Raw genomic sequence first — 23,460 nt, forward strand, 5'->3', positions numbered from 1 at the left:
TTAATTATCACATGTTGAGCCACTCATAGCATTACTTGCACAATTCTCTCTTTATTTTTCAGCTTTATTGAGCATGATTCTTTTTTGACCTTCCTTCTGACATGTCCTTCTTTGGGTTGCGTTTTCTGGGCAGAGGACAAGATCTGGACGTCAGTGCAGCACAACAACACAGAGCTGACCCGTGTGAGGGGTGCGAGCCCCGAGAAGCCCTACTCCATGGCCTTGGACTATGGGGGCAGCTTGGAGCAGCTGGAGGCAGTGATTGACAACTCTGAGCACTGTGAGCAGGAAGTGGCCTACCACTGCAGGAGGTCCCGCCTGCTCAACACACCTGGTAAGGCTCACCCTTGCTCCTACTCTGCCTGGGCCACAAAGGGCAATCACACGGTGACACGGGTCCCACAACCTGGAGTATTAAAGAGTTGGGTATGTGCCCACAAGGGCACTGCAGCTATAGTTGTTCACTGTGCAGTGAAGAGAAACACTGCCAGGAGGACTAGTGATGGGCTAGTCGTGGCTCTGATACACAGGGTATGACCTAGAGGGAGTCCCACAGCCTCTTAAAGTCTTCTCATCTTTAAAAAGGGAGTGATGACAGCACCATCCTGCAACAGTTGTGAGAGTAAAAGGTTCCTTAAGAGCAACGGCACTCAAAGAGAACATTTGAGCTAGACATAACAAATGTGGAGGTGGGACATTTCTGGCATAGGGAATAGCATATGAGAAAGCCCAGGGATCTTTGCACATTCACCAAAGAGCAATGAGTCATGTCTGGGGCACAAAATGCACAGGGGGTGGTATTAGGCAATGAAGCCTACAGGGCAGACCGGGAGAGATCTGTGTGTCTACAGTACTAGTTACCTGAAAAGTGGAGGTCTCAATGGGAAATTTTTTTTTTTTTAAATAAAGTTTGCTTTTAGAAAAAAGAAATTAGGTTAAACCTATTTTTTAATCTTTTCCTATGGTTATATTTTAGAGTGAATGGTTGATATAGTTATTAACATATTTGCAAAACCAAACCAAAACGAAACAAAACAAACAAACAAAAAAACCTCCTAGAATTACTTACCAAAACTGCAAAGGGATTTTGCAAAATGTCAGGTGGGGCTTGTTAAAATTTATACGTGCCCTGGGAGTCAGTCAGTTTTTGTGATTAGTAGTTCATTATTTTTCAATGGCCAAAAATAAGGCTGTGTACCACAGGGATATGGGAGGTCCAAGAAAGGGTTGCAGAATCTTTTGCTTCAAGAAACTTACAATCCAGTGATTGGAAGTTAGGAATTATGAATGACTTGAGAAAACTAGACAATGAAATGTCAAAAAAGGAGAAGGGATAGATGTCTCACTAAATATAACACACCGCCTCACTAATCTAGGATTTTTAGTGAAGACCTTGTTCCACATAAGTAAATTTTCCAGATAACTGTTGCTTATCCCTTTAAGCACCAAAAATCTTTTGAAAGAGTTTTAACTATTTTAAATGAGAATCTCTCTCAAATGGATTACACGCTTCCTTGCCTTCTTAAACAGATAATTCTGAACATAAAATGTAACCTTTTCTTGATGACTCAGGATCATCATTGTGAAAATCAATTACTGTACTCCCCTTGGATCCAGCCCTGCTCACGGGGCTGATTAGATCTGAGGTTTGGTTCCTCTTTTCCCAGCATCCTCATGTGGTGATGCCTTGGGAGATTCTGTTTATATTTATTCATTTTCTTTCTCTTTTGGCTGTCAAGCCTGCACATGTCACTCTCAGCGCTATTTGCAGAAGGCCTATCTAAAAAAACCGACGTACCCTCTTTTCATTGTGTTGTTTTTAGTTTTCTAAGGTTTGGGTTTGGTGGGATTTAGGGAAAATGGTATATGATCATTCTGACTATGGGACTTCATTTGGTATATGTGTGCTGTGATGTCAGTTTGGCTACATCATTGCCTTTGTATGTGTTTTTGTTTGTTTGTTTGTTTTCTAACGTAATTGTATTTAATTTTGTAAGGATGTTTGAGTGGGAGGGGCATAGATTTGGGATCAGGTAATATTGAGAGTAAGGTCTTAACTCTCTATGCCTCTTACTAGTTAGGTGACTTTGTACAGGTTGATAAATTTCCCCAATTTCACCACCTGAAAAATTTACATGAACATCTTGAACTAATAAGGCTGATAAGAGGACTGAATGAAAAATGTCGTCTGTGCTCCGTGTCCCATGCCTGGTACAGAGTAGGTGTCCAACAAACACTAGTTCGGTCTTTCTTTCCTTGCTCATAGCTTCCATCCCAACAAGGAAGGTCCAAAACTTGTGCTGTCATGGGAAAAAAGCTCAAGGAACACATTATTTCTATGTAAACTGTGTAAACGGAAAAAATATATAATAATTATAACTCACGCCTGCAGATAATCTGGCCACACAGAGAAGACGAATATTGCATTCAGGTGTGTATCCTTCCAGATTTTTTCTCAGAAAAACACAGTGAGAACATAGCACACATATATTGAGGTTTGAGGGTATTGATTAAGACTTGTTTCCCATGAATCAAATGAGATAAATGAAAGACAGTGGGTATGTACATACAGCTGTTGGTTTTCACCTGGTGAGTGGGATTGGAAAACGCAGTGTGCACCAGTCACCAAGAAGACCCCATGCCTCTTGGCCTCCACCTGCAGCGGTTGTGGCCCTGCGTGCACGAGGTGGAGCTGCAGACACACAGCCCCATAGAGACATGGCCCCAGACTCACACCCATTAGTGCAGAGACCGAGCACCTGGGCCACAACTCAGCTGTGCTCATTTCATGGACATGGGGTGGAGATAATTCGCACCCAGAGCCAGGGCCCAGGGCACTGACTTAGCTGGGGCTCCTGAAACAAAATAACACAGACTGCCTGGGTCATAAAAACCTGACGTTTATTTCTCACAGGTCAGGACTGTTCCATGATTAGGGAGCCAGTATGGCTGGCCCCTGGGCAGGGACCTCTTCCAGGTCACACGCAGCTCACTTTTCTTCATCTCCTCACATTGTAGAAAGAGAGTGAGAAAACATTCACGAATCCATTCATGAGGGCTCCGCCCTCATGACCTAATTACCTCCTGAAGACTCCATCTCCTAAAGCATCACACTGAGGGTTAGGGTTTCAACCCTCTGAATGCATTGCGGCGGGACACACACATTCCGTTCATAGCAGGCACACACCTGCAGGAACTTTTTCCTAATCTCCCTAATTATTAAACCAACCCCTTATCAACAGGGAAGGCCAGGGAGAGAAGGGGAGTCGGGTAGTGATAGAGACCATCTACTTATGTACCTGCTGATCTGGAAGAGCTGAGCAAGTGTCTCCCTTCTCTGCTGAAGCAGCCCCCCTGTAATATTGTCTTACTCCATGTATTTGCCACATGTCCGATGTACAAATATCTTCCCTTATCAATAAATATGACTTTATGCCAAATGTTCAATAACAACAGAGTCTTCCATGATATGGCTATATCACATGGATAGACAAAATTAACAAATCTCCTGTTTTGGACATTTAGATTATCCTCCTGTTTTTCACTATTACAAATGCTACAAGAACATTTTTGCCCATAGATTTTTGTCAATAAAACTTATTACATTCTTAGGGTAAATTCCTTGGGGTGCTATTGCCAGGGCAAAGAGTGTGCATATTTTTAAGGTTTTGCCATATTGATTTCTACAATGTATCGTGGTTTTACCAATTATACTCCCAACAACACTTTAGGATTGAGTGTCATTTTCCAGCAGTAGGTGTTATCATCTTATTTCAACGTTGGCAATCTGATAAATGCAGTGGGGGCTCAAAGAAAATTAGAAATATTTTTTGTCAATTAAAAAAATGTGCAGGTTGATTCCCATAGCTTACTGGAGGCAGATACTATTGGGTACCAGGGTTAGTAGAAGCTATAAAATATTATAAATTGTGACTATAGTGGAATCAAATCAATTAGAAGAGAATGTGGAGGATGCCTTCTTATTATAGATGCTCCTCCATAATATACGTGATAGGTAATGGAGGGAAAAAATAAAAGAAGGCAAGATGAAAGAAAAGTAAATTGCACTTCAAATGGCCACCAATGACTCAGTATTTATCCTCCTTGAAGATATGTGTGGGCTGCTGTGCAAGCATTACCTCTAATCCACACAGTCGTTCTGCACAGTCAGGGTTATTATCTCCATCTGACATTTCAGGAAACAGGACCTCAGAGAGCATAGGACGCTTGCCTAAGGATACACAACTGGGGAGGGGAAGACCTGGTTTTTGAACCCAGTTTCTCCTGGAATCAAAGCAAGAATGCTGTTTCTGATACACCTAGAGTCAAAAGTTGAAAGGAAATGGACTAGTCATGGAAAACATGACTTTATGTGATTGTCCTTATTTTGTAAGAAAATGTAGATGAAGAGATAAACAAACAGCCAGAGCCACCTCTGTGTTTGCCAGGTGGCTTGAACTGGGCAAATTCCTTCACAGGGCATTCAGTGCGCTCGCTTAGATACAGCGTCTTCCATGGTCCATGCCCCCTTCACATGGTGGCCCTGTGTGTCCCTATAACTGCGTCCCCAGAGACTCATTCAGTCTGTTCTCGGCTCTGACTTCGGTGCCACTCATCCAGCAGCAGCACAGGGAGACAGAGACGGGAGACAGGCAGGATAAGGTCAGGCCTTGCTGCCACTGTATCTTTTTCAGTCAGTTAGTGATTGAACCGTGACATTGTCATTTTGTGACAGTTTCCCCTGATAGTCTTCCCCGACCTGCTGATAAGTGACAGCCAGTGGGATGTGGTATCTGGCTCTTTAATGGAAGGTTTATCCTAGAAATTCTCAGAAGGGCCAGAATCTCAAGCCATTGGAGTCCCTTTGAAAGGTGTCTTCGCCGTCCCCATGTACTTTGTAGTTGTACTCACGATTCTGGCTGCTTCCTACCCTGAGTTTTATGCCAAGTCTCTGTCCCTGTGCTTCAGAGCAGCTTGCGTGACAGTGGTTAGCAGCCCACCAGGCTCAGAGGCACCCTGTCACCAGCAGGGGCCCACTAGTCCTCAAGGACAAGGGCTGTTCCTGTTGAGCCCAGGCCTTTCCTCACTGTCAACACCTCCACAGGAGTTTTGCCTGAGGTGGGTTTCCTGAAGGTAACAGGTTATGAGGATATGCAATAACACAGAACCCAGCTCAGGAAACACTACCGCAGAAGACAGGAGAAGAAACATTGAGTCACAGTCTGGAAGATGTTTAATCACATGGCCAGTTTGCTCTATAGCCCGCTACTGCCATGGAAGGGAGACAAGTTTGAAAAGGGATGAGCAGCCGATTCCCTGAGGAAGCCCAGAGCCCAGGTCCCAGGTCCCTGCTGGCAGTAAGCATTGAAGCTCTGCCTACCCCAAATGTGCTCCTTGGCGCCCAGAACCCCACCTTGGTGTTTACTTGTAGGGTGTAAGTTTCAGGTGGATGCACCTTTTTGCATTCACCACTCTGTGCAGTGAGAGTCTGACTGTGAACATCATCCCCCATGGCTGTGAACTCCCTATGGCAGAGGTAAGAAGTCAATACTGATACACAGGAAACCACTGGCCATTCAGACTCCCGGACCTTGAAACCTAATAGCTGTTGGAGACCCTGGCTGGAATTTGCTCTGGTTCTGAACAGAAAACATTTGCCAAGCAAATCAGCCATGCAAACGAGTTTGCCATGAGAAATGTTGAACTTCCTCAGGAGCAGTAACACTTCAAGGCCCCCATCCCCTACCAGTAACAGGCTAATGTCACTCCCATTCATTTCTCCATGCAGGCACATGAGTGGTTTCCACCTTGAGTCAGTTGTGTCACCTAGTTATATTAAAAGTAATAACATCCTATTTCTTTTAAAGTATTCTAAAAATATCAATTTTCCTTTTCCCCTTAACTGATGGCAGTTTAGTGAGCATATTATTTAATTGGCTAAGTATACGAATATGTGGTATGTAGTTTAGACTCTCTCCCTGTAAATATACACTATAGTATGTATGAGTATACATACACACTATTTATATACCATAGAGCATATGCTATATAAGACATGTTATGTATTGGTATATATTGGTATATATACTCATCATATACTCTGCATTTCAAATACATCTATTAAAGTACTTGTGTGTATAAACCTCATGTCTATTTGTGATATTCGACTTTTGATATTCGATGTGCACAAAACTAATGAAAAGTCAAACGACTGACAGAAAAGAAATAACACTTCAAGGTTCTCTGGGATTACTAAACTTAAAATTCTTTGTCCCCAATATTTGTACCAAACAAAATCAATTAACATTTTCTTTGTTACATTTTCTTTCACACAATAATTATTTATTGATTATTCATTATGTACCACATACTTTTTTGGTCAAAGGGAATGAAACACTGAAAAAACAGAATTCCTGCCATAGCATTATAGTAGGGATGACATAAATAAAATAAACACACATGTATGCACACACACATGCACATGTGCATACACGCATGCACATGTATGCATATATACACATGCAGGCACACACATACATGTACACACACACGGAAACAGTTCATGGAAAGTGTGAAGCAGAAAAGTCAAGAAAAATAAGGGGCCTGAGAGTGACCATGGTGCAGAGTTCGATTTTACAAGATAGGTAGTATGATAGAAAAGACCCCCTTAGCTGGTAGAGGGCATGCCACTGCCACCAGAGTCCTGGGTGAAGGGAAGGTGTGGGGCCTGTGAAATCTGGGACGGAGGATTCCAGGCTGAGCAACGGCAAGGAGGCCAGTGTGGCTAGTGGAGGGCGAGGAGGGAGCAAGCGTGATAGGAAAAGGAGCTTGGGTATGTGCAGAGACCAGATCATACAAAGCCTAAGACTACGAATTTTATTACAAGTGTTCAGGGAGTTCACGGGAGCGGTTAAGTAAGGGAATGCTCTTTCTCTTCCTATTTCAAATCCAAAGGCTAATGTCTGTTCATTTACAGGCTCTCCCAGGTGGTCATAATTTGCTAAGCACATAGACATTTTAGGTTATTGCCTATTCCTGTGAGCAAGAAAGAGCTAAGCGCTCCCTGAGAGAGGAAACCGTGTCTCATACAGTGCTGATCCCCACAGTCTAGCTCAGTGCTGTCAGCAGAAGGCTGAGAGTACACCTTGGATCACTTCTGCTTCCGGCACTGCTTTCATCCTCGCTGTCCTAATGAACTGAGTGGAGATCACTCTGCTGACCTACCCCCACCACACATTCAAATCTTAGAGGTCTCTGTCAGAGACCTGAAATCCTCGTTCCCTACAGCACACCCCCCTCAGATACCTATAGTTGTTTTATCCATCCCTCCTTGCTCCCTCCCTTCCTCCTTCCCCCTGCTTCCCACTTTCCCTCCCTTCTTCCTGTCTAAACTCCCTCTTTCCATCCTTCCTATACACACACGAAATACAAGGATAGAACTGAGCCCAAAGTCCACTGTCCTTTCAGTTCACCACGTCGTCACCATACTACTGAAAAAAATGTTGTCACAGAAGCAGCTTAATCAAAGACAAAAGTCTGTTATGACACGTGGAAAACACAATACCAGGGCAGTATTTGAAACTTCTTTAATAAATTGGCATTTCTACTTTATGTACATTAAGACATTAGAAAGAAACTCATGATTCCTATAATGCATACTTTTTGATGTCAACACTGCTGCTAATGACATTGACTCTCAGCTACTGAGTTCCTTCTCTCTGCCAGGCCTTTCAGACATGTGTCCTTTAACCCTCTCAATGGTCCTAGGAATTTGTATTGCCATTCTCATTTTATCCATGGAGGGGGAGGCTCTGATAGCTACCAAGGGCTAGAGAGTGCTTTCAAACAAATGTTTCCCTGATTTTAACCTCTATCTGCATTCCAAAATAACATACAGAAAAAGACGGAAGTTCTCACAGAGAAGGAAAATAATAAAAGGAGGATCCAGGTAGCCAAGGCAAAAGTTCATCTTCTGTTCTGGTCATCAACTGTTATGTAACAAACTGCCACAAAACTTCGTGGTTTAGAACAGTGGCAATATTCATTTTGCCCATGAAGCAGCAGCTTGGCAGGGTCCAACAGGACCTGTGCATCTCTGCTCTGCTCCACATCCCCTGGGGCTGTGGCTGGGGTTGGGCCTGGGCCATCTAAAGGCTCACAGACTCAGTGGGTGCTGGCTCTGGGCTGGGGTCCTCAGTTGGGCATGTGTCTGGGACCTCCATGGGACATGTATTCTTTCCATGTGGCTGCTTGACTTTCTCATAACACAATACTGGGTTTCATGGACAAATGCCCTAAGAGACAGAGAGAGCCAGGTAGAAGCTATATTGCATTTTATTACCTAGCATTGGACTTTTACTGCCGTGTTACTTTTACTGCATTCTAGTTATTAGAAGACAGTCACTCAGGCTAGTCCACATTAAGAGGGAGGGAAACCCAATTCCATCTTTTAATGAGGTAAATGTACAGACGTGTTTTAAAACTACCTCCTCTTACAAATTTTGCATGAATATTCAACTAGCCAAAGGGAACAAAACAAATTCAAGGTAATGTCAGGAGTCAAACCCAGGTCTCTCCAACTCATGGAGGCTCTTTCACTCAATGGCCTGCCTACCACTGTTTAGCACATCTAATTCATGTGTCTGACTCTCCATTACTCCCTCTTAGGGACTTCTGTCATCCTTAAAGTAACATGTCTAAAATGTGTTTACAAGAGTTTACCAAAGGGCTTAAAAACTGTAAAGAAAGCATTACGTGAATCAAGTCAGTGCATTTTACTGTGTGTGAAGCCAACTTGACGAATGTCCTCATAACTCACTCTGGACGTTTCACATGAAGTGCAAATTAGAGGTGGTGGATTTTATAAAGAAGACATACACCTTAATGGAGCTGTAGAGCTGTAGATGTGGGTGTGTATCTGAGGAAAATAAAAACTATCCCACAAAACTCATGACATGATATGTGCCTGGCTGCAAATGAATTGCTGTTCAGACCATTAGTTACTTCGGTTATCAATGTGGATTGCCCAAGGATCAACATCTGGATCCTGTATTATATATATATATATATATATATATATATATATATATATATATATATATATATATATAATTTAATTTAATATTCTTACACTTTATGAAAGACCGTGTTCACTTACTTTCTCTCAAATGTGCATGTAAGAAGAAGAATCCTATTTTCTAATGTTAAATTATAGTACAGTGGCAGCAACATGATGATGGCATGAAGACTGGAATCATAAAACCTGGTCTTAAATTTCACTGTTTTTATTTATTAGCTGTGAAATCCTGGACGAGTTACATGGGCCTCTGAGCCTCAGTTTCCTTACCTATAAAATTATATCAGATAGATGCTGTGTCTTGCATATAATAGACATCCGAGATACAGCTGTTATTTTAGCCAGTATTTTATCACATTTTCCAAAGAACAGGAGGAATATTACCTTTCCTAGCTACCAAGATATGGTCTCAGAATCACATGATTTATCTGGTGAAGGAGCTCAATTCTGGGATTTGCCTCTTGTTGGCCTGTGGGCATGCTTACTTTCTAAGCTGTAATTCATTTATTTGTAAACATGATATTTACCTACCTAATAGGGCTGGTGAGAGTGTTAGAGTTACACCCATGTCCCCTGCTCACCTCTAATCCACTCATCTATCATTCTCATTGCAATAACTGCTACCATCATCTATCTAGTTTCTTAACACAAAAACCTAGGACTCATTCCTTCCTCGCCATCTCAGTTGCCCATTCAGTACAAAAACGAACGCCAAACCTCACAGGTCACAGCTGACTTTGACTCCAGCCTTTTCTTTCCAATTCCACTGCTACAACCTAAATTCAAACCCCTCACCTCCAAGGGAGACAACTATATCAGGTGCCTGCTTCCTCTCTATTCCATGCTTTCCCCACCTTCCTATTGTTCATATCTCACACACCAGCCAAAGTGACGATCTTTCCAAAACGAGGTTATGTAACCTGGTTACAAACTCTCCCCATTGTCCTTGAAATCGAACCCAGATGCCCGACTGTGGTCTACAGACCTCTGCAGGCTGAGGCCCCGCCCCAGCTCCTGTTCTCCCACCTGCCCAATAAATTTGGCCCTATTTCCCTTTATTCTGTTCTTTGTCAAGCTTGCTCCCCTACCTCTTAGTGCTATGGCACTAGCTGTTCTCTCTACTCAAAAACTTCATTCCTCTTCCTGTGCTTAGCTCTCAACTTAAATTCTACATACAACTCAAGTATCTATTCCATCACTCTTTGCACTGCATCCCATTTTAATATTCTGCCTAGAGGTTATTACTACCTGATATTTTCTTCCCATTTGTTTGTTGACTGCCTACCTCTGCCAGTAGAATGTGAGCTCCATGAAAGAGGGAACTTCTTTGTCTCATTCACCACTTTATCCCCAGAATGCAGAGAATAGTACCTGGCACCCAGCAAACATTAATAAGTAGTTGTTGAATGAATAGAAGATTCTTCCTCAATTAATAACTATCCCCTATATACATATGTCAGAGGACCCATGATAAAACACGTGTGTTGGGCTAACCCTGCTGCACAGACTTTTGGCAGAAAGCAGCTTCAGCTTCACATAGTGGGAGGGTCTGCACTTGGCGTGGACGCCACCCTCCCACTCCTGCAACATCCACCATTGACTCTCTGTGACCTTGAGCAAGCTACTTACATTTTATGGGCCTCGGATTTCTCATCTGTAATCCCAGTGGGTTATTGTTGATGTTCTCCAAATACGAGGTGTGATCAAAACATATGGTGAACATTTAAATTAAAAACAAAACATGATCATAGTGAAAGACACATTGCCATTAATCCCCATCAAAATACCCCCCTCATTTCAAACACACTTATCCCATTGTTCTTGGCACTTTCTGAAGCAGTTCTGGAAGTCCTCTCTTTTGAGTATCTTTAGTTGTGCTGTCATGGCTGCCTTGATGTTCTAAATCGATTCAAAACATTTACCTTTCAGGATCATTTTGACTTTGCGGAAGAGCCAGAAGTTGCACAGTACCAGACCCAGTGAATACAGTGGTGAGGACTCACTGTACTGTTTTTATTTGACAGAAATTGCCATACCAGAAGTGATGTGCGACATAGAACCTTTCTGTTGTGATCAACAAATATGGTGAATGATGCTGCCGAGTGCCATCCAACAGAAAGGCAGGGATCTTCAATATGGGAAGCAGCACGTCAAACTTTAGTAACAGTGTGTGACAAGTCTCAACTTGTTCAGTGCAGTCAGTCAGGTGTGAGGCACAGTTGAGAGAAGGTGTGTTTTTAAAATGTGCCTTAAATCATCCTCCATCATGACAATGCTCTGTGTCACACATTGCTTCTGGTATATGGCAATTTCTGTCAAATAAAAACATTACAGTGTGTCTTCATCCTCCTTATTCACCTTATCTGGCACCATGTGACTTCTGGTTCTTCCCCAAAGTCAAAATGATTCAGGATATTAAGGCAGCCATGACAGCACAACTAAAGACACTCACAAAAGAGGACTTCCAGAACTGCTTCCGAAGATGGCAAGAATGATGGGATAAATGTGTTCAAAGTGAGGGGGAGTATTTTGAGGGGGATTAATGGCAATGTGTCTTTTACTGTAATATTTTTTTTTATTTATTTAAACATTCACCGTATTGTTTGATTATTTTATTTATTAAATATTCACCTCATATACATTCTTCCCTCACACTTCATGACTCTCTACTAACCAACACAAAGTGATATAAAATACATGTCACAGTTTGTTACTTTCTTTCCTGTCACAGGAAAAAAAAAATGAAAAGGTTGTTAAAAAATGACTTTTGACACTCTTAAGGCCATGAAATATGATAATTTATTTACATAGTAGGTGATATTTTTTGACACATTTATACACCTGATCTTCTCAGAATATACTTTTTATGTCGTAATACTGTTTGCACAGAGAAGGTATGAAACTTCCCCAAGGTCATAACAAGCTAAGAATCATAAGTGTAACAATTTCTTACCTTAGAGTTTTTATGCATCCATTACAGTATTTACTTTATAAACATATTCAGTGGTAGATGTGGAAATACAGTTATACAATATGCACAGATGAGGTCAATCAGTGTACACAGATTTTGTGCTGTAACAGCACTTCATAGCTTGCTATCAGGAGTCAGGGTTGATGCTAGGTTTCTGCCCCAGGTGGGTGTCTGAGTCTTCACTCTAATCAGGCCACAGGGGAGGCAGCCGATGCTAGTGAAGAGGCCAGGCCATGGTATCACCTGCCTCGGTTCACACACTTGGTCTGTTATGTATCAGCTATATGATCCTAGATAAAGTGTTCAACATCTCTAAGCCTCAGTTTCCCCATTTCTGAGGATGACAAAAATAACAATCATATGAACATCATTGAAAGGACAGAAATGCTTCTGAGTTGTTGGTTGAAACCCCTGGAATACAAGACAGAACTTTGCACTTTATAATTTAATAATTTGTAATTGAACTTCTCAATTTACCAAAATTCTTTGGAGATTATAGAGGTACCTTTGTAAACACAATTTTCACTTTTCTCTCACTTTTGCTCAGAGACACAAGATAATGAAGTATGGTGTTTTTATTCCTCTGTGCTTTCCTCTGTGTGTTTGTGTGTGTGTGTGTGCGCACGTACGTGTGTGTGTGTGGGGGGGTCTAATGAGAAATACCAAGCATCATGTTAGCTCTTGCAGACATTGTTAAACCGTAATCTGTGTGTCACAGTAGAAACGTTTTAGCTGCTGAAGCTTGAAAATAACTGAATCCCCTCCTCTGGCACTTATTTGTTGAGTAGCCATCGTCAGGTCATATTACTTCAGACTCTGAGTCATGTTTTCTCAAGTGCAAAATTGTAACCAAACATGCAGGCTGTTTCAGGGATTACAGTGCGTATGTAAACGGGGCTGGCCATAGGTGACTCCTACCCTTTATGGAGGCTATGCCCGTGGCAGAATTAGAGACACTACTTACATGTCAGTGAGGTGTAAACTTCTCTGAAAAAGGAAAACTTACTTTTATTGAACAAAGGACAGTCTAAAAACAATACTGTCCGATGGAAATATAATGTAATTTACTTGGGCAATTTAAAATTTTCTAATGGCTACATTATAAATACAAAAAGAAACACGTGCATCCAATTTTATATTCTTACCTCATTTAATGAATAAGACATTATTCCAGATACATAAATGAGGAAATGGGGACTTAGAAGTAAAGTAGCTTACCCTAGGTCTTACAGGAATGATCTGAGTCACAGTAGATCTGACTACAAAGCCTGTGCTCTTAAAAATGGAAGACAGATATAGAGAGAATGAGGAAAAAAGCAGCCTTGTTCTGCGTGATAGTTCTGCCAAATAAAGAGAGATGTGTTCACTGAAAAGAGCATATTTATACATGACACATGTGGCTGGTTACAATGTCATATGTATGTACATATGTATAACAAAGTTTGGCTTATACACAGTTGCATATTATATATATATATGTATATATATATATATATATATATACACACACACACACACACACACATTCATATATTCATATACACATATATGTGTGTATAGATATACACATATATATATATACATACATGTACATTGTATATAGATGCATTTTACGTATTTTTCTTTTCTTTTTTCTTTTGAGATTACTACTTACCTCTATCTAGGGGGTACTTAAAGTAGGGGGAGAAGGAAAATGAAAGATATTAACTTTGAGCCTAGCTTTTGAATCTAATACTTGCAATGTGCTAGTCTTTTAAAAAGTGTTTTCAGTTTCTAGTACAGATGAATTGTAAAACCACCTGCTTTAATCCTTATACTCTCATGAGGTATAGGTTAATACTAATGAGCAAACTGAGGTTGAAAGAGGTTAAGTACAATAAGAACTACTGACCCTATCCACATCTGTAGAAACGCACTGGAATCTAGTAAAACCTGTTACAATTAAATCCTGTTTCATGGAGAAGCAAAAACAATCTTTGCTTAAGTCTGTCTTGTCACCAGCTACCCAGACACCAGTTATATACAACATTTCCTTGGACTGAATCAAACTGAGACTGGATATTGCCTAGTAAACCACTATTATATAAATACAGTCATAAGTCACTCCAAAATCTATCTGGCTGTGATTTCGTAAGATGTCCCCAAGAATAGAAAACTAATTCTCTCTGGAAACACATCACTGACAGGGAAAAGAAGTCAGATAAGGAGAAAATCAGAAATGAAGTTGCTGACACTCTAACAATTCATCTATATATTCAGCAGAATTTTTTGATTGAGTTTAGAAAGGATAACATGTCAGAATACTGGAGTAGTTGCTGAACCCACCTTGGGAGGATTAAGAGAGAAGAAGGAAGGAAGGAAAGAAGGGAGGAAGGGAGGGAGGGAGGGAAGGAGAGAGGGAAGAAGGATGTAAGGAAAGAAAGAAGGAAGCAGGGAAGGAAGGAAGGAAGGAAGGAAGGAAGGAAGGAAGGAAGGAAGGAAGGAAGGAAGGAAGGAAGAGAAAGAAAGGAAGAAAGGAAGAAAGAAAAAGAGAAACAGCATCTTGGGGACTTATCTCTGAGTTAGGATCCTGTACTTCCTCTCATTGTGTATCCTGAGAACAGATTCATAACGCGGAGACATGATTTTAGACAAATAACCCTGTGTGATCTCAAGGGCCTCAAATTATGATGTTGAAAAACAAGGATTCATTATAATGGACAGAACTATCCCAAGCAGCGCCATGCCACAATGAGCTTCTTAAACTGAGATGGGTATGTGGTGGCAATGGGTGATAATTTGTGGGCAGCTAAGAGGCACAGAGGACATGCATTTTCTCAGTGGTCAAACTGAAATGAAAATTCCTTTTCCAAGTGAGACTCATCCAACTCTGTGAATTCTTCAACAATAGCCAGTCTTATTTTTTCTGAATACATAAATACTTGCTTGGTACCTGGTACAAAGCAGGTCCTCAAAAAATCTTTCTTGTATGTAAAATTCATGTGAAAGTATGTCCAAAAAAGCACTTTGAAAAACAATACTTAGCATTTCTATATGAGACATTGTAGGATGAAGTATGCTATAATGACAATAACAGAATAAAACCAGAATACCTTAGAGGCTTAAAACAACAAGGCTTCATTTTTCAAGTAGGGCAGATATTCATTATGGGTTGGCTGGGGGCTCCGCTGTATGTCTACTCCCTCTAGCACCCAAAGGGATAGGGTACCTCTGCTCTCAAGTGTGTCACCTTGAAAAAGGAAAAGGGGTCCCTTGAGTGCCTAGAACTGCTACAGTCTGGGAGTGACAAATGCCATTATGCTTAGAACACATGGCCCAGAGTAAAATATATAGGGGAGGGAACATAATGTTCTCTCTAAACTTCTAAGTTGAGACCGCTGGAATACAAGACAGATTAACAGGAGAAAAATGGACTGAAGCTTATTAGCATGTATACGTTGTGTACACATGGGAGATACCCAGGGAAAACTGGGAACTCAAAGAGGTGGCTTAGAATTCCAGCTTGTCTAGCATTTTTAGCAAAGTACAATACATCTGTGGAGAAACGATAGGACAAAGTAAAATAGTTTTAGGCTTCCAAGTGTGGAGATACAGATTCCTCTGGTGCCATCTCCAGGCTAGATAGGTTCTAAAGTTGTCTCTGGGAGATTCAGTAGTATCCTTCTTGCTAGAGAGAGGATGGACACCTTTGAAAATGTATGTCCTGCTTTTAGAAAAATCGGGGGATGGCAAGGAGCTTTCCCTGTCTTTGCTTATTCTCAATTGCCTTCAGCTCAAAATAATCCTCATGCCAATTGGCCCATTTGGGGTGGCATATTCTGCTACCTCTCAAATACCTACAACCCTAAGGGAACCAGGAAGTCTCTTCCTACCATATGCCTGGAAAGTGAAGAAGTAAATAACTGGCACATAGCCACAATGCTCATCACACAGTGAGGGGGATGGGGGGAGAAAACAGCAAAAAAGTCATACCCGAATAAGAATCAAAATAAAAGGACATCTTGTAATATTGCTTTTTCCTTCTTATCTACAGTAAGATGTATCTTTCTTATTAAAGGCAGGGCACACTAAATAAAAATATGCCAGACCTCTAAAATGCTACGAGATATGTTTAAACCTATAAGTCTATATATAGATCCTCATGTAAGTATGAGTAGATATAGCCTGAATTTTAGTTTTAGTAAAAGTCAAATATTTGATTGATATTAAAATTAGCTTTACTATTTAGTTAATATAGTTTCAGTGTTAGTTCATGCTACTCTCAACATAAACTGGAGAGATAATATTTGGAAAGGATTATTTTATTATTGTTTTCTTGGAAAATAAAGCAAGTTTTCCAAGTTAACTTTATAATTAATCACAAACCCGTAACATATGTGTGGATAAAACTCTCTATATGCATGTGTTGGCGTGTAGCTAAAAACCATTATATGTTTTTCGATTCAAACAAACATCCCATTTAATCAGTCTGTTGCCTCTGAAATGTGGCCTGTATGTGTGTGTGTGCGTTTGTGTATGTGTATAAGACTGTACACCACAATGCACTGCTGACATATTATTTCTCAAGCTCTGAATGCTGGCCTGCTCAGTCTGGAAGCTGGAGATATGGCAAAGCAGATGGTGCTGGTCAGTCTTGGCCAGGGAGGGCTGGTGCGCCATATTGCAGTGCTGCAAGGCAGTGAGCACGCCACAGGGCCATCTTGCTCTGAGTGCACTCCAGTAGCTTGGGTTTTACTTTCCCACAGTGGTTTCTTCTGCTGCTCCATATTTGATGTATGTGGATGGGGGCTGTTCTTTGGATCTTTCAAGACTGTCAAAGGTCTTCAGGTAATAATGTATGAATGACAACAAAGAACTAAAGGGAGATGACTACTCTGGATGTTAGAAATATATATATTTTATGGCAGCTAGAGGTGCTGTCTGAAAAGATGTGGGAAACGTTAAAATGACTGGAAAGTTAGAGATTAGTAGAAACCCTTTGATAATATGAAGGGATGTAAACATCCTGGCAGCTGGAGAAGATTAACCAATAAATGAATGAAGGGAACTAGAAGAAATGATGGCCCGAGGCAGTTCATGCTGCAGGCAATTTGAATGCACCTCAGTAGGGTCTGCTAAGAACATTACAGTGCTGATTGAATCGCAGCAGAAAAGCAATTCTAGCTCCTTGCTAAATGAAGTACTGAAGGACGCAGGCCCTGTGCTGGCTTAGAGGATTCTTTAACCTACACATCTGTGTTCTGGGTGTCACACAGTTCTATGTCCTTGACTGGATAACTCAGGTCTCTGGTGTTTTTGTGATTGCATGCACGTCACAGTTTAACTTTGAGGGTACCTTTGTCGCTGAGCTGCACTGTGTTCATATATTTGAGCCTGCCCCACCACACTGGCTCGGTGGTGCTATTCTGTCAAGGAAAGTGTGCCGACTCCTCCACTTACTCATCAGTGCCCTGGGTCTTTGGTGAATGCATTCCCTCCTGCCTCAGGGCAATGGCAATTTCATTGCTCATCCTCCATCATGCCTGAATACACAGTTTACCTAAAGGTTAAGAATTATGAGTCTAATTAAGAGGATGAAGCAATTCTACTACATTAACATTAATAGTGCATGGAAAGCACTCCCCATGGCTGCATTTTTTAAGCCGTAGCTATTTCCATGTCTATTCTCTCCTTCCAATTTTTTCTCCCTGCACCACTAAATGAAATTCTAATGGTAGGAATGGCACCTGTGTTGATGGAAGAGAAAAGGTGATAATTGTTCCTGCTTGTCTCTTTCTCATTTCCCCACTGATAAGGGCAGCATTCTTGAGACAGGTTTGCTTTTCTGATCAAAGCCTGTCCATGGGATAAGAGGCCCAAAGGATGGGGACTTGTCAGGAAAGCTGTCTGCTGCAGACCGATATGATGGAACTCAGTCATCAAATGATAAAATGTGAACTTTTCACTCATCCTGAAATTGAAAGGTCATTACAGTAGAGAGAGAATTTTATAAAGGTTAGAAGTGACTAATTGTGATGTACCATGGAATTACTTGGCCTTGGAACACTGCCTGAATCTGGGTTTCTTGCCCTGCTTCAATTTATACAAGATGATTAGGGCCTCCAACCCATCGGTGAAAGTATGCTTTACTCAAGTGTTTATCCAGAAAAACCTGCATCAGGAGCTTCCCTAATAAACAAGCCTACATGGGGCACTGGGTTGTGGATGTCCCTTAGGACTTTTATTCAGGAGCTCCCACAAGGGAGCGGCAAGAGTCTCAGAGAGCTTTAGCAACTAACTGAGAAGTTTAGGAGCGATTGTTTAGCATAACATGTGTTCCAGAGGCATGGCGGGGGGAGAGCAAATTGAGCATATGTTGAATTATCGCTTGACAGACATTGCCCAGGAAACCGGATGATGTGGAGTGAGATCTTCAAAACTGCTATATCAAGATTTGACAGACTCCAAGTTATCTTCCTTCCATGGGTCTCTTATTGCCCTTATTTCAATATTTATTATTCTTTACTTATTATTCATATATGTTATTTATTAAATAATGTATCATTATTTAAATATTTGTTGTTATGTTATTTCCCTTCACTGGTCCTTTCTGATACTGTATGTTTGAGCTCAGGGATCCCCCATTATGAAACACAAGAGGGTTTTATGTGATATACAAATGGACTTGAAAAATCATTATTTGTATTTTTATTTTACCTATGTTACAAAAATATGTACAATTAGCACATCAACCGGATGATTTCAAATCTCTTGTTATTAAGACAGTAGTGTAAATGAAAAGTTACAAAATTTAAGGTCAATTATATTTTTAAGAAAGTTATCAAGTGAATAATCGTGCAGGAAGAAATGGTAACATACTCAGATAGGTGTGCTAAGACAGAAGGTTAGGGAGCGTGAGGACGCATTTCTTCACCAGATCCATAGGCTCTGTCACCTCTCCATGTCTTACACCTCGTCCCACTTCCAGATGTGCCGTCCTCATGCAAAGCTGCTAGTAACTCTTTCTTTCTTTCCCAGGTCTGCCTCCCCTGTGAGGCCCACTCAGATTCACCGGGCTGACTTCTGTCTGCTCTTTCTATTCCGTTTTTACATTTCCCTGGTTCATATTTTCACTGTATTCAGTATTCACATTTGTTATAAATAGTTACATGGCTAGAGCTGGTATGAAAACAGTGTTCATTTTTATATGCTCAGTGTCTGCATTTAGAAGATGCTAAATAGTTAATTTCGAATACACAGTTTCTCCAGAACTTCTCTTGGGAAAATCACCAATATACCCACAGTTGCCAAATCCCATGGCAATACTGGGAGATGATCTCTTGATTTAGCAACATTTGGCACAGATAATCACTTCCTCCTCTTGGAAATTTATTTTTTGCTTGACTTCTAAGACACACGGCTCTCCAGTTTATGCCCTTCCACCTGACTGCTTTCACTAGCTTCTTGTTTCTTTCTTTTCTACTCACACCTGAAATTAGAAGTCAGCCTGGGGCCCCATCCATGGCTCTCCTCTTCATGTATGCATTCTCCTTTGGGGTTACAATTCAGTCACCTGAAGGAGACTCTCAGTTTAGATCTTCAGCCAAGATTCGTCTTCTGAACGTAAGAGTCACAGCCCCACCTGCCTACTGGTCTTACAATACCCCCCAAAATAATTATCTGATCTTTTACTCCATATCTGCTCCTCCAGCATTTTTTTCCCAAATTTGTAGGTGGCAACTTATTTTGTCACATGTTCCGACCAAGAAAGCTTTGGGGTTATCTTTAATTCTTCTTTTCCCCATGATTTCTCATAACATTCTTTTATTATTATTTTTTTTTTACTTTTATTTCCCTATGTGTGTTTTTCCAGGACCCATCAGTTCTAAGTCAAGTAGTTGTTTCAGTCTAGTTGTGGAAGGCGCAGCTCACAGTGGCCCATGTGGGGATGGAACCAGCAACCTCGTTGTTAAGAGCACCGCATTCCAACCAACTGGGCTAACCAGCCGCCCCTCTCATAATATTCTTAATCCTGCTGACTACAATCAAAATATATGCATAAATTAACCACCCTTACCACCACTTGTGTCACTCACTGCCCAGGCCCAAGAGGCATCATCTTTATCTGGATTACCACAACCATCCACCTGGATGGATTTTCTTGCTTCTTCCCATCACACTCTAGTTTTTTCTCTACATGGAAGCCAGTGTGTTTCTTCCTGACCACAATGATCCAATGTCTCCCCGTCTCACTTAAAGCAAGACCAGTGACTTCACAGGCCTTCCATATTCTGGGCCACTTGATCTCTTGCATCGTCCCCAACACTTGCCATTTTCCCTTTTTTCGATTATACCCATTCTAGCAGGTGTGAAGTGATGTCTCATTATGGTTTTGATTTTCAGTTCTTCAATAATTAATGATGTCAAACATTGTTTCATGTGCTTATTCTTTGCATTTCTCCTTTGGAGAAATATTTATTCAAGTCCTTTGTCCATTTTTTAATTGTGTTGTTGCTCTTTCTGTTATTGGGTTATTGGATACTAGATTCTTATCAGATACATAATTGCAAATCTTTTCTCCAATTCTCTAGGTTGTCTTTTCACCTTCTTGATAGTGTCTGTTGATGCAACATTTTTAATAAAGTCTGATTTATTTATGTTTCCTTTGCTGTTTGCACTTTTGGCATCACATATAAAGTCCACCTTAGAGTTTTTGCACTTGCTGTGCACTTGCCTGCAAATCTCGTTTCCAATTAATCACATATCTTGTTCCTTTACCTCTTTCACAACTTTTCATGAGTATAATTGTCTTAGCAAGGACTTCTCTGTTCACCAACTTGAAAATTGCAACGCTTTCTGGCCACAGCCCTTCCTAATCCCCTTCTCTTCAGTAGTGACTTTCATGTGATATAATTTATATGCATGTTTTCACACTTAAGCTAGGTAAGGCAGGGTTGCTGGCTGTTAATGTGCCTTCATGTTCCCCATGCCTGGAGCAGAGCCTGCTGCAGAAGCGGTGCTCAGTACACCTGCCGCCAGGAGCTGATTGTCCCTGTAAATAAGCAGGCTTTCCTGCGACTTTATCACTGCCGAAATGATCAGCATGATAATCACTAGCAAGCAATATTTAGAAAGGTTCTACCTCCTCAGGGTGCTAAGCTAAGTATAGCTGTAGAAGCACACATCTGGGATTTTCCGGGACAACTTTGATTTAAAAATAAGTTTATTAGACAGTGTAACCCAATTTTTGTCTCAAAAAAAGCATAAACATAAGAAGCAGCATTGTATCGATTTTGCTTGTAAGCTGAGCGTGTGACCTTATATCAATGTCATGGCCTTCTGAACCACAGTTTCCTCATCTGTAAAATTAGATTATTATGAAGATTAAAGAAAATCATTCCTGAGAGGCCACTCACAAAGTGAAATGTGTGCTAATTTCATTTGCTAATAAACCAGACATGGATGACTTTAAATGGTAGCTAATTTAAGGAGTATTGAGCTTATTAGTAATAATAACCATGTTGTTAGTTGAAGGGTTGGAGTACTTAATCCTAAAGCGTGGCATCATATTAAAAACATTAACATGTGCTCAGAATGTGCTTTCTTAATGGATTCAATTTAGTGATTGCAGTAGTGAGGACAGTACAGGTGATGATTAAAATTAACAAAACTGAATTAAGAATCCACACTTCCTGATAGGATAATAGTTATGCAATGTCATACACAAAGTCAAAGGTATTAGTTACCTTTTTTTTTCTGCCTCTTAGCCTGATTTCCTAAATATTTGAGCTACTTATGTTTCTTTAAGCCGCAAGTAATAGCATATAGGTAATATTTCCTATAGGCTTTGCTCTTGGGGGCCTGATTGTATATAAAATAAAGTATCTTCCAGGATAATGAAAGCAGCATCCAGTTATTGGATACCAGCTCTGTACAAAGAAACCAGGCTATTTTGTGCATTAGATAATTTAATTATTATGTGTGCTATTTTTCTAATTTTATAGAGAAGCACCTGGGGCAGAGAGAGAATGAGGAATCACTGTAATCATGCAGCTATAAAGGGAAAAGTGGAGATTTCAACTCAGCTTTTTTTATTCTTATTTTAAAGTCCTAAAATATTTTCACAATGATGAGATGCTGATTTTTTTTATAGCTTTATTAGAATTATTTAACATGTTGCAAATGTTTTGGGGTACATTCACAGAGTAGCAAATGTCACCACAGTCTAATTTTATAACATTTTTAACATCACCCATATAATATCCCCTGCATATGTGCCATCATTTTGCTTTCTGGCTCCCAACCTACCCACTCTCCCTCAATGACCCAACCCCAGGCAAAGATTCATCTAATTCTATGTTTATGTGACTTCCCATTGTAGACATTTCACATAAATGTAACCATGCAATATGTGGTCTTTTGTAACTGCATATGTTTACTTCGCATAATGTTTTTAAAATCCATCCATGTAGCATGTATCAGTATAAAAAGTGTGCTATTGTCAATATTCCAGTATACGAATACACCACATTTTGTTTATTCCTTCATCACTTTATGGGCATTTTACATTGTTTCTACATTTTTGGCTATTGTGAATAATGTTGCTATAAACCTTAATATACAATTTTTGTGTGGAAATAGATTTTCCTATTTCTGATGTATTTGCCTATCTGAGAGTGGAATAACTGGGTCGTATGAAAACTCCATGTTTAGCATTTTGAGGAACTGCCAAACCATTTCCAAATTGGCTGCATTATTTTATGTTTTCTTTGCCAGTGTATGAGGGTTTCAATTATAATACATCCTTCCCAATAATTGTTACTGTCTGTCTTTCTTATTTCAGCCATCTGAGTGTGTGTGAAGGGATATCTCATTGTGACTTTGATTCTTATTTTCCTCATCACAAATGGTGTAGACTACTTTTTAATGTGCTTATAGGAAACTTTTATACCTTCTGTAGAGAAATATCTATTCAAAATTGTATACCCCTCTTTAAATTCTATTATTTGTCCTTTTATTTTTAATTTATATATTCTGGGCAGTACTCTCTTATCAGATATATAATTTGAAAATATTTTATCCCATTCTGTGGTATGTCTTTTCACTTCTTGATGGTATCCTTTGACGCTCAATTTTTAAAATTTGATGAAGTTCAATTTATTTATTTTTCTCTTCTGTTACTTGTGTTTTAATGTCATATGTAGGAAATCATTACCTACCTCAAGTGAGCAGAGATTTATTCCTATGTTTTATTCTACAATTTTTATAATTGTGTCTCCTAAATTTATATATATATATAAATTTTGTGTTAATTTTTGCTTGTGGTGTGAGATAGAGGTTCATCTTCATTGTTTTGCTTATAATATACATTGGCCCAGCACCATTTGTATAGAAGACTAAGCTTTACCATTAAATGGTCTCAGCATTTTTGCCA

At 40.2% G+C, this 23,460-nt stretch overlaps 1 protein-coding gene across 2 annotated transcripts in view; it reads left to right on the forward strand.

The window, feature by feature from the left end:
• Positions 1-23,460, forward strand: part of CNTNAP5 (contactin associated protein family member 5) — an 809,041-nt gene that overhangs the window by 555,256 nt on the left and 230,325 nt on the right. For both annotated transcript variants that reach the window (XM_019749552.3, XM_019749551.3), the window contains exon 13: positions 134-334. In XM_019749552.3, the coding sequence (XP_019605111.3) occupies positions 134-334 (201 nt within the window). The remainder of the gene's footprint in view (positions 1-133; positions 335-23,460) is intronic.

This window comes from Rhinolophus sinicus, chromosome 17 (genome assembly GCF_057876585.1).
Source record: "Rhinolophus sinicus isolate RSI-liver-muscle chromosome 17, RSI-T2T, whole genome shotgun sequence".
NCBI classification, from domain to species: Eukaryota; Metazoa; Chordata; class Mammalia; order Chiroptera; family Rhinolophidae; genus Rhinolophus; species Rhinolophus sinicus.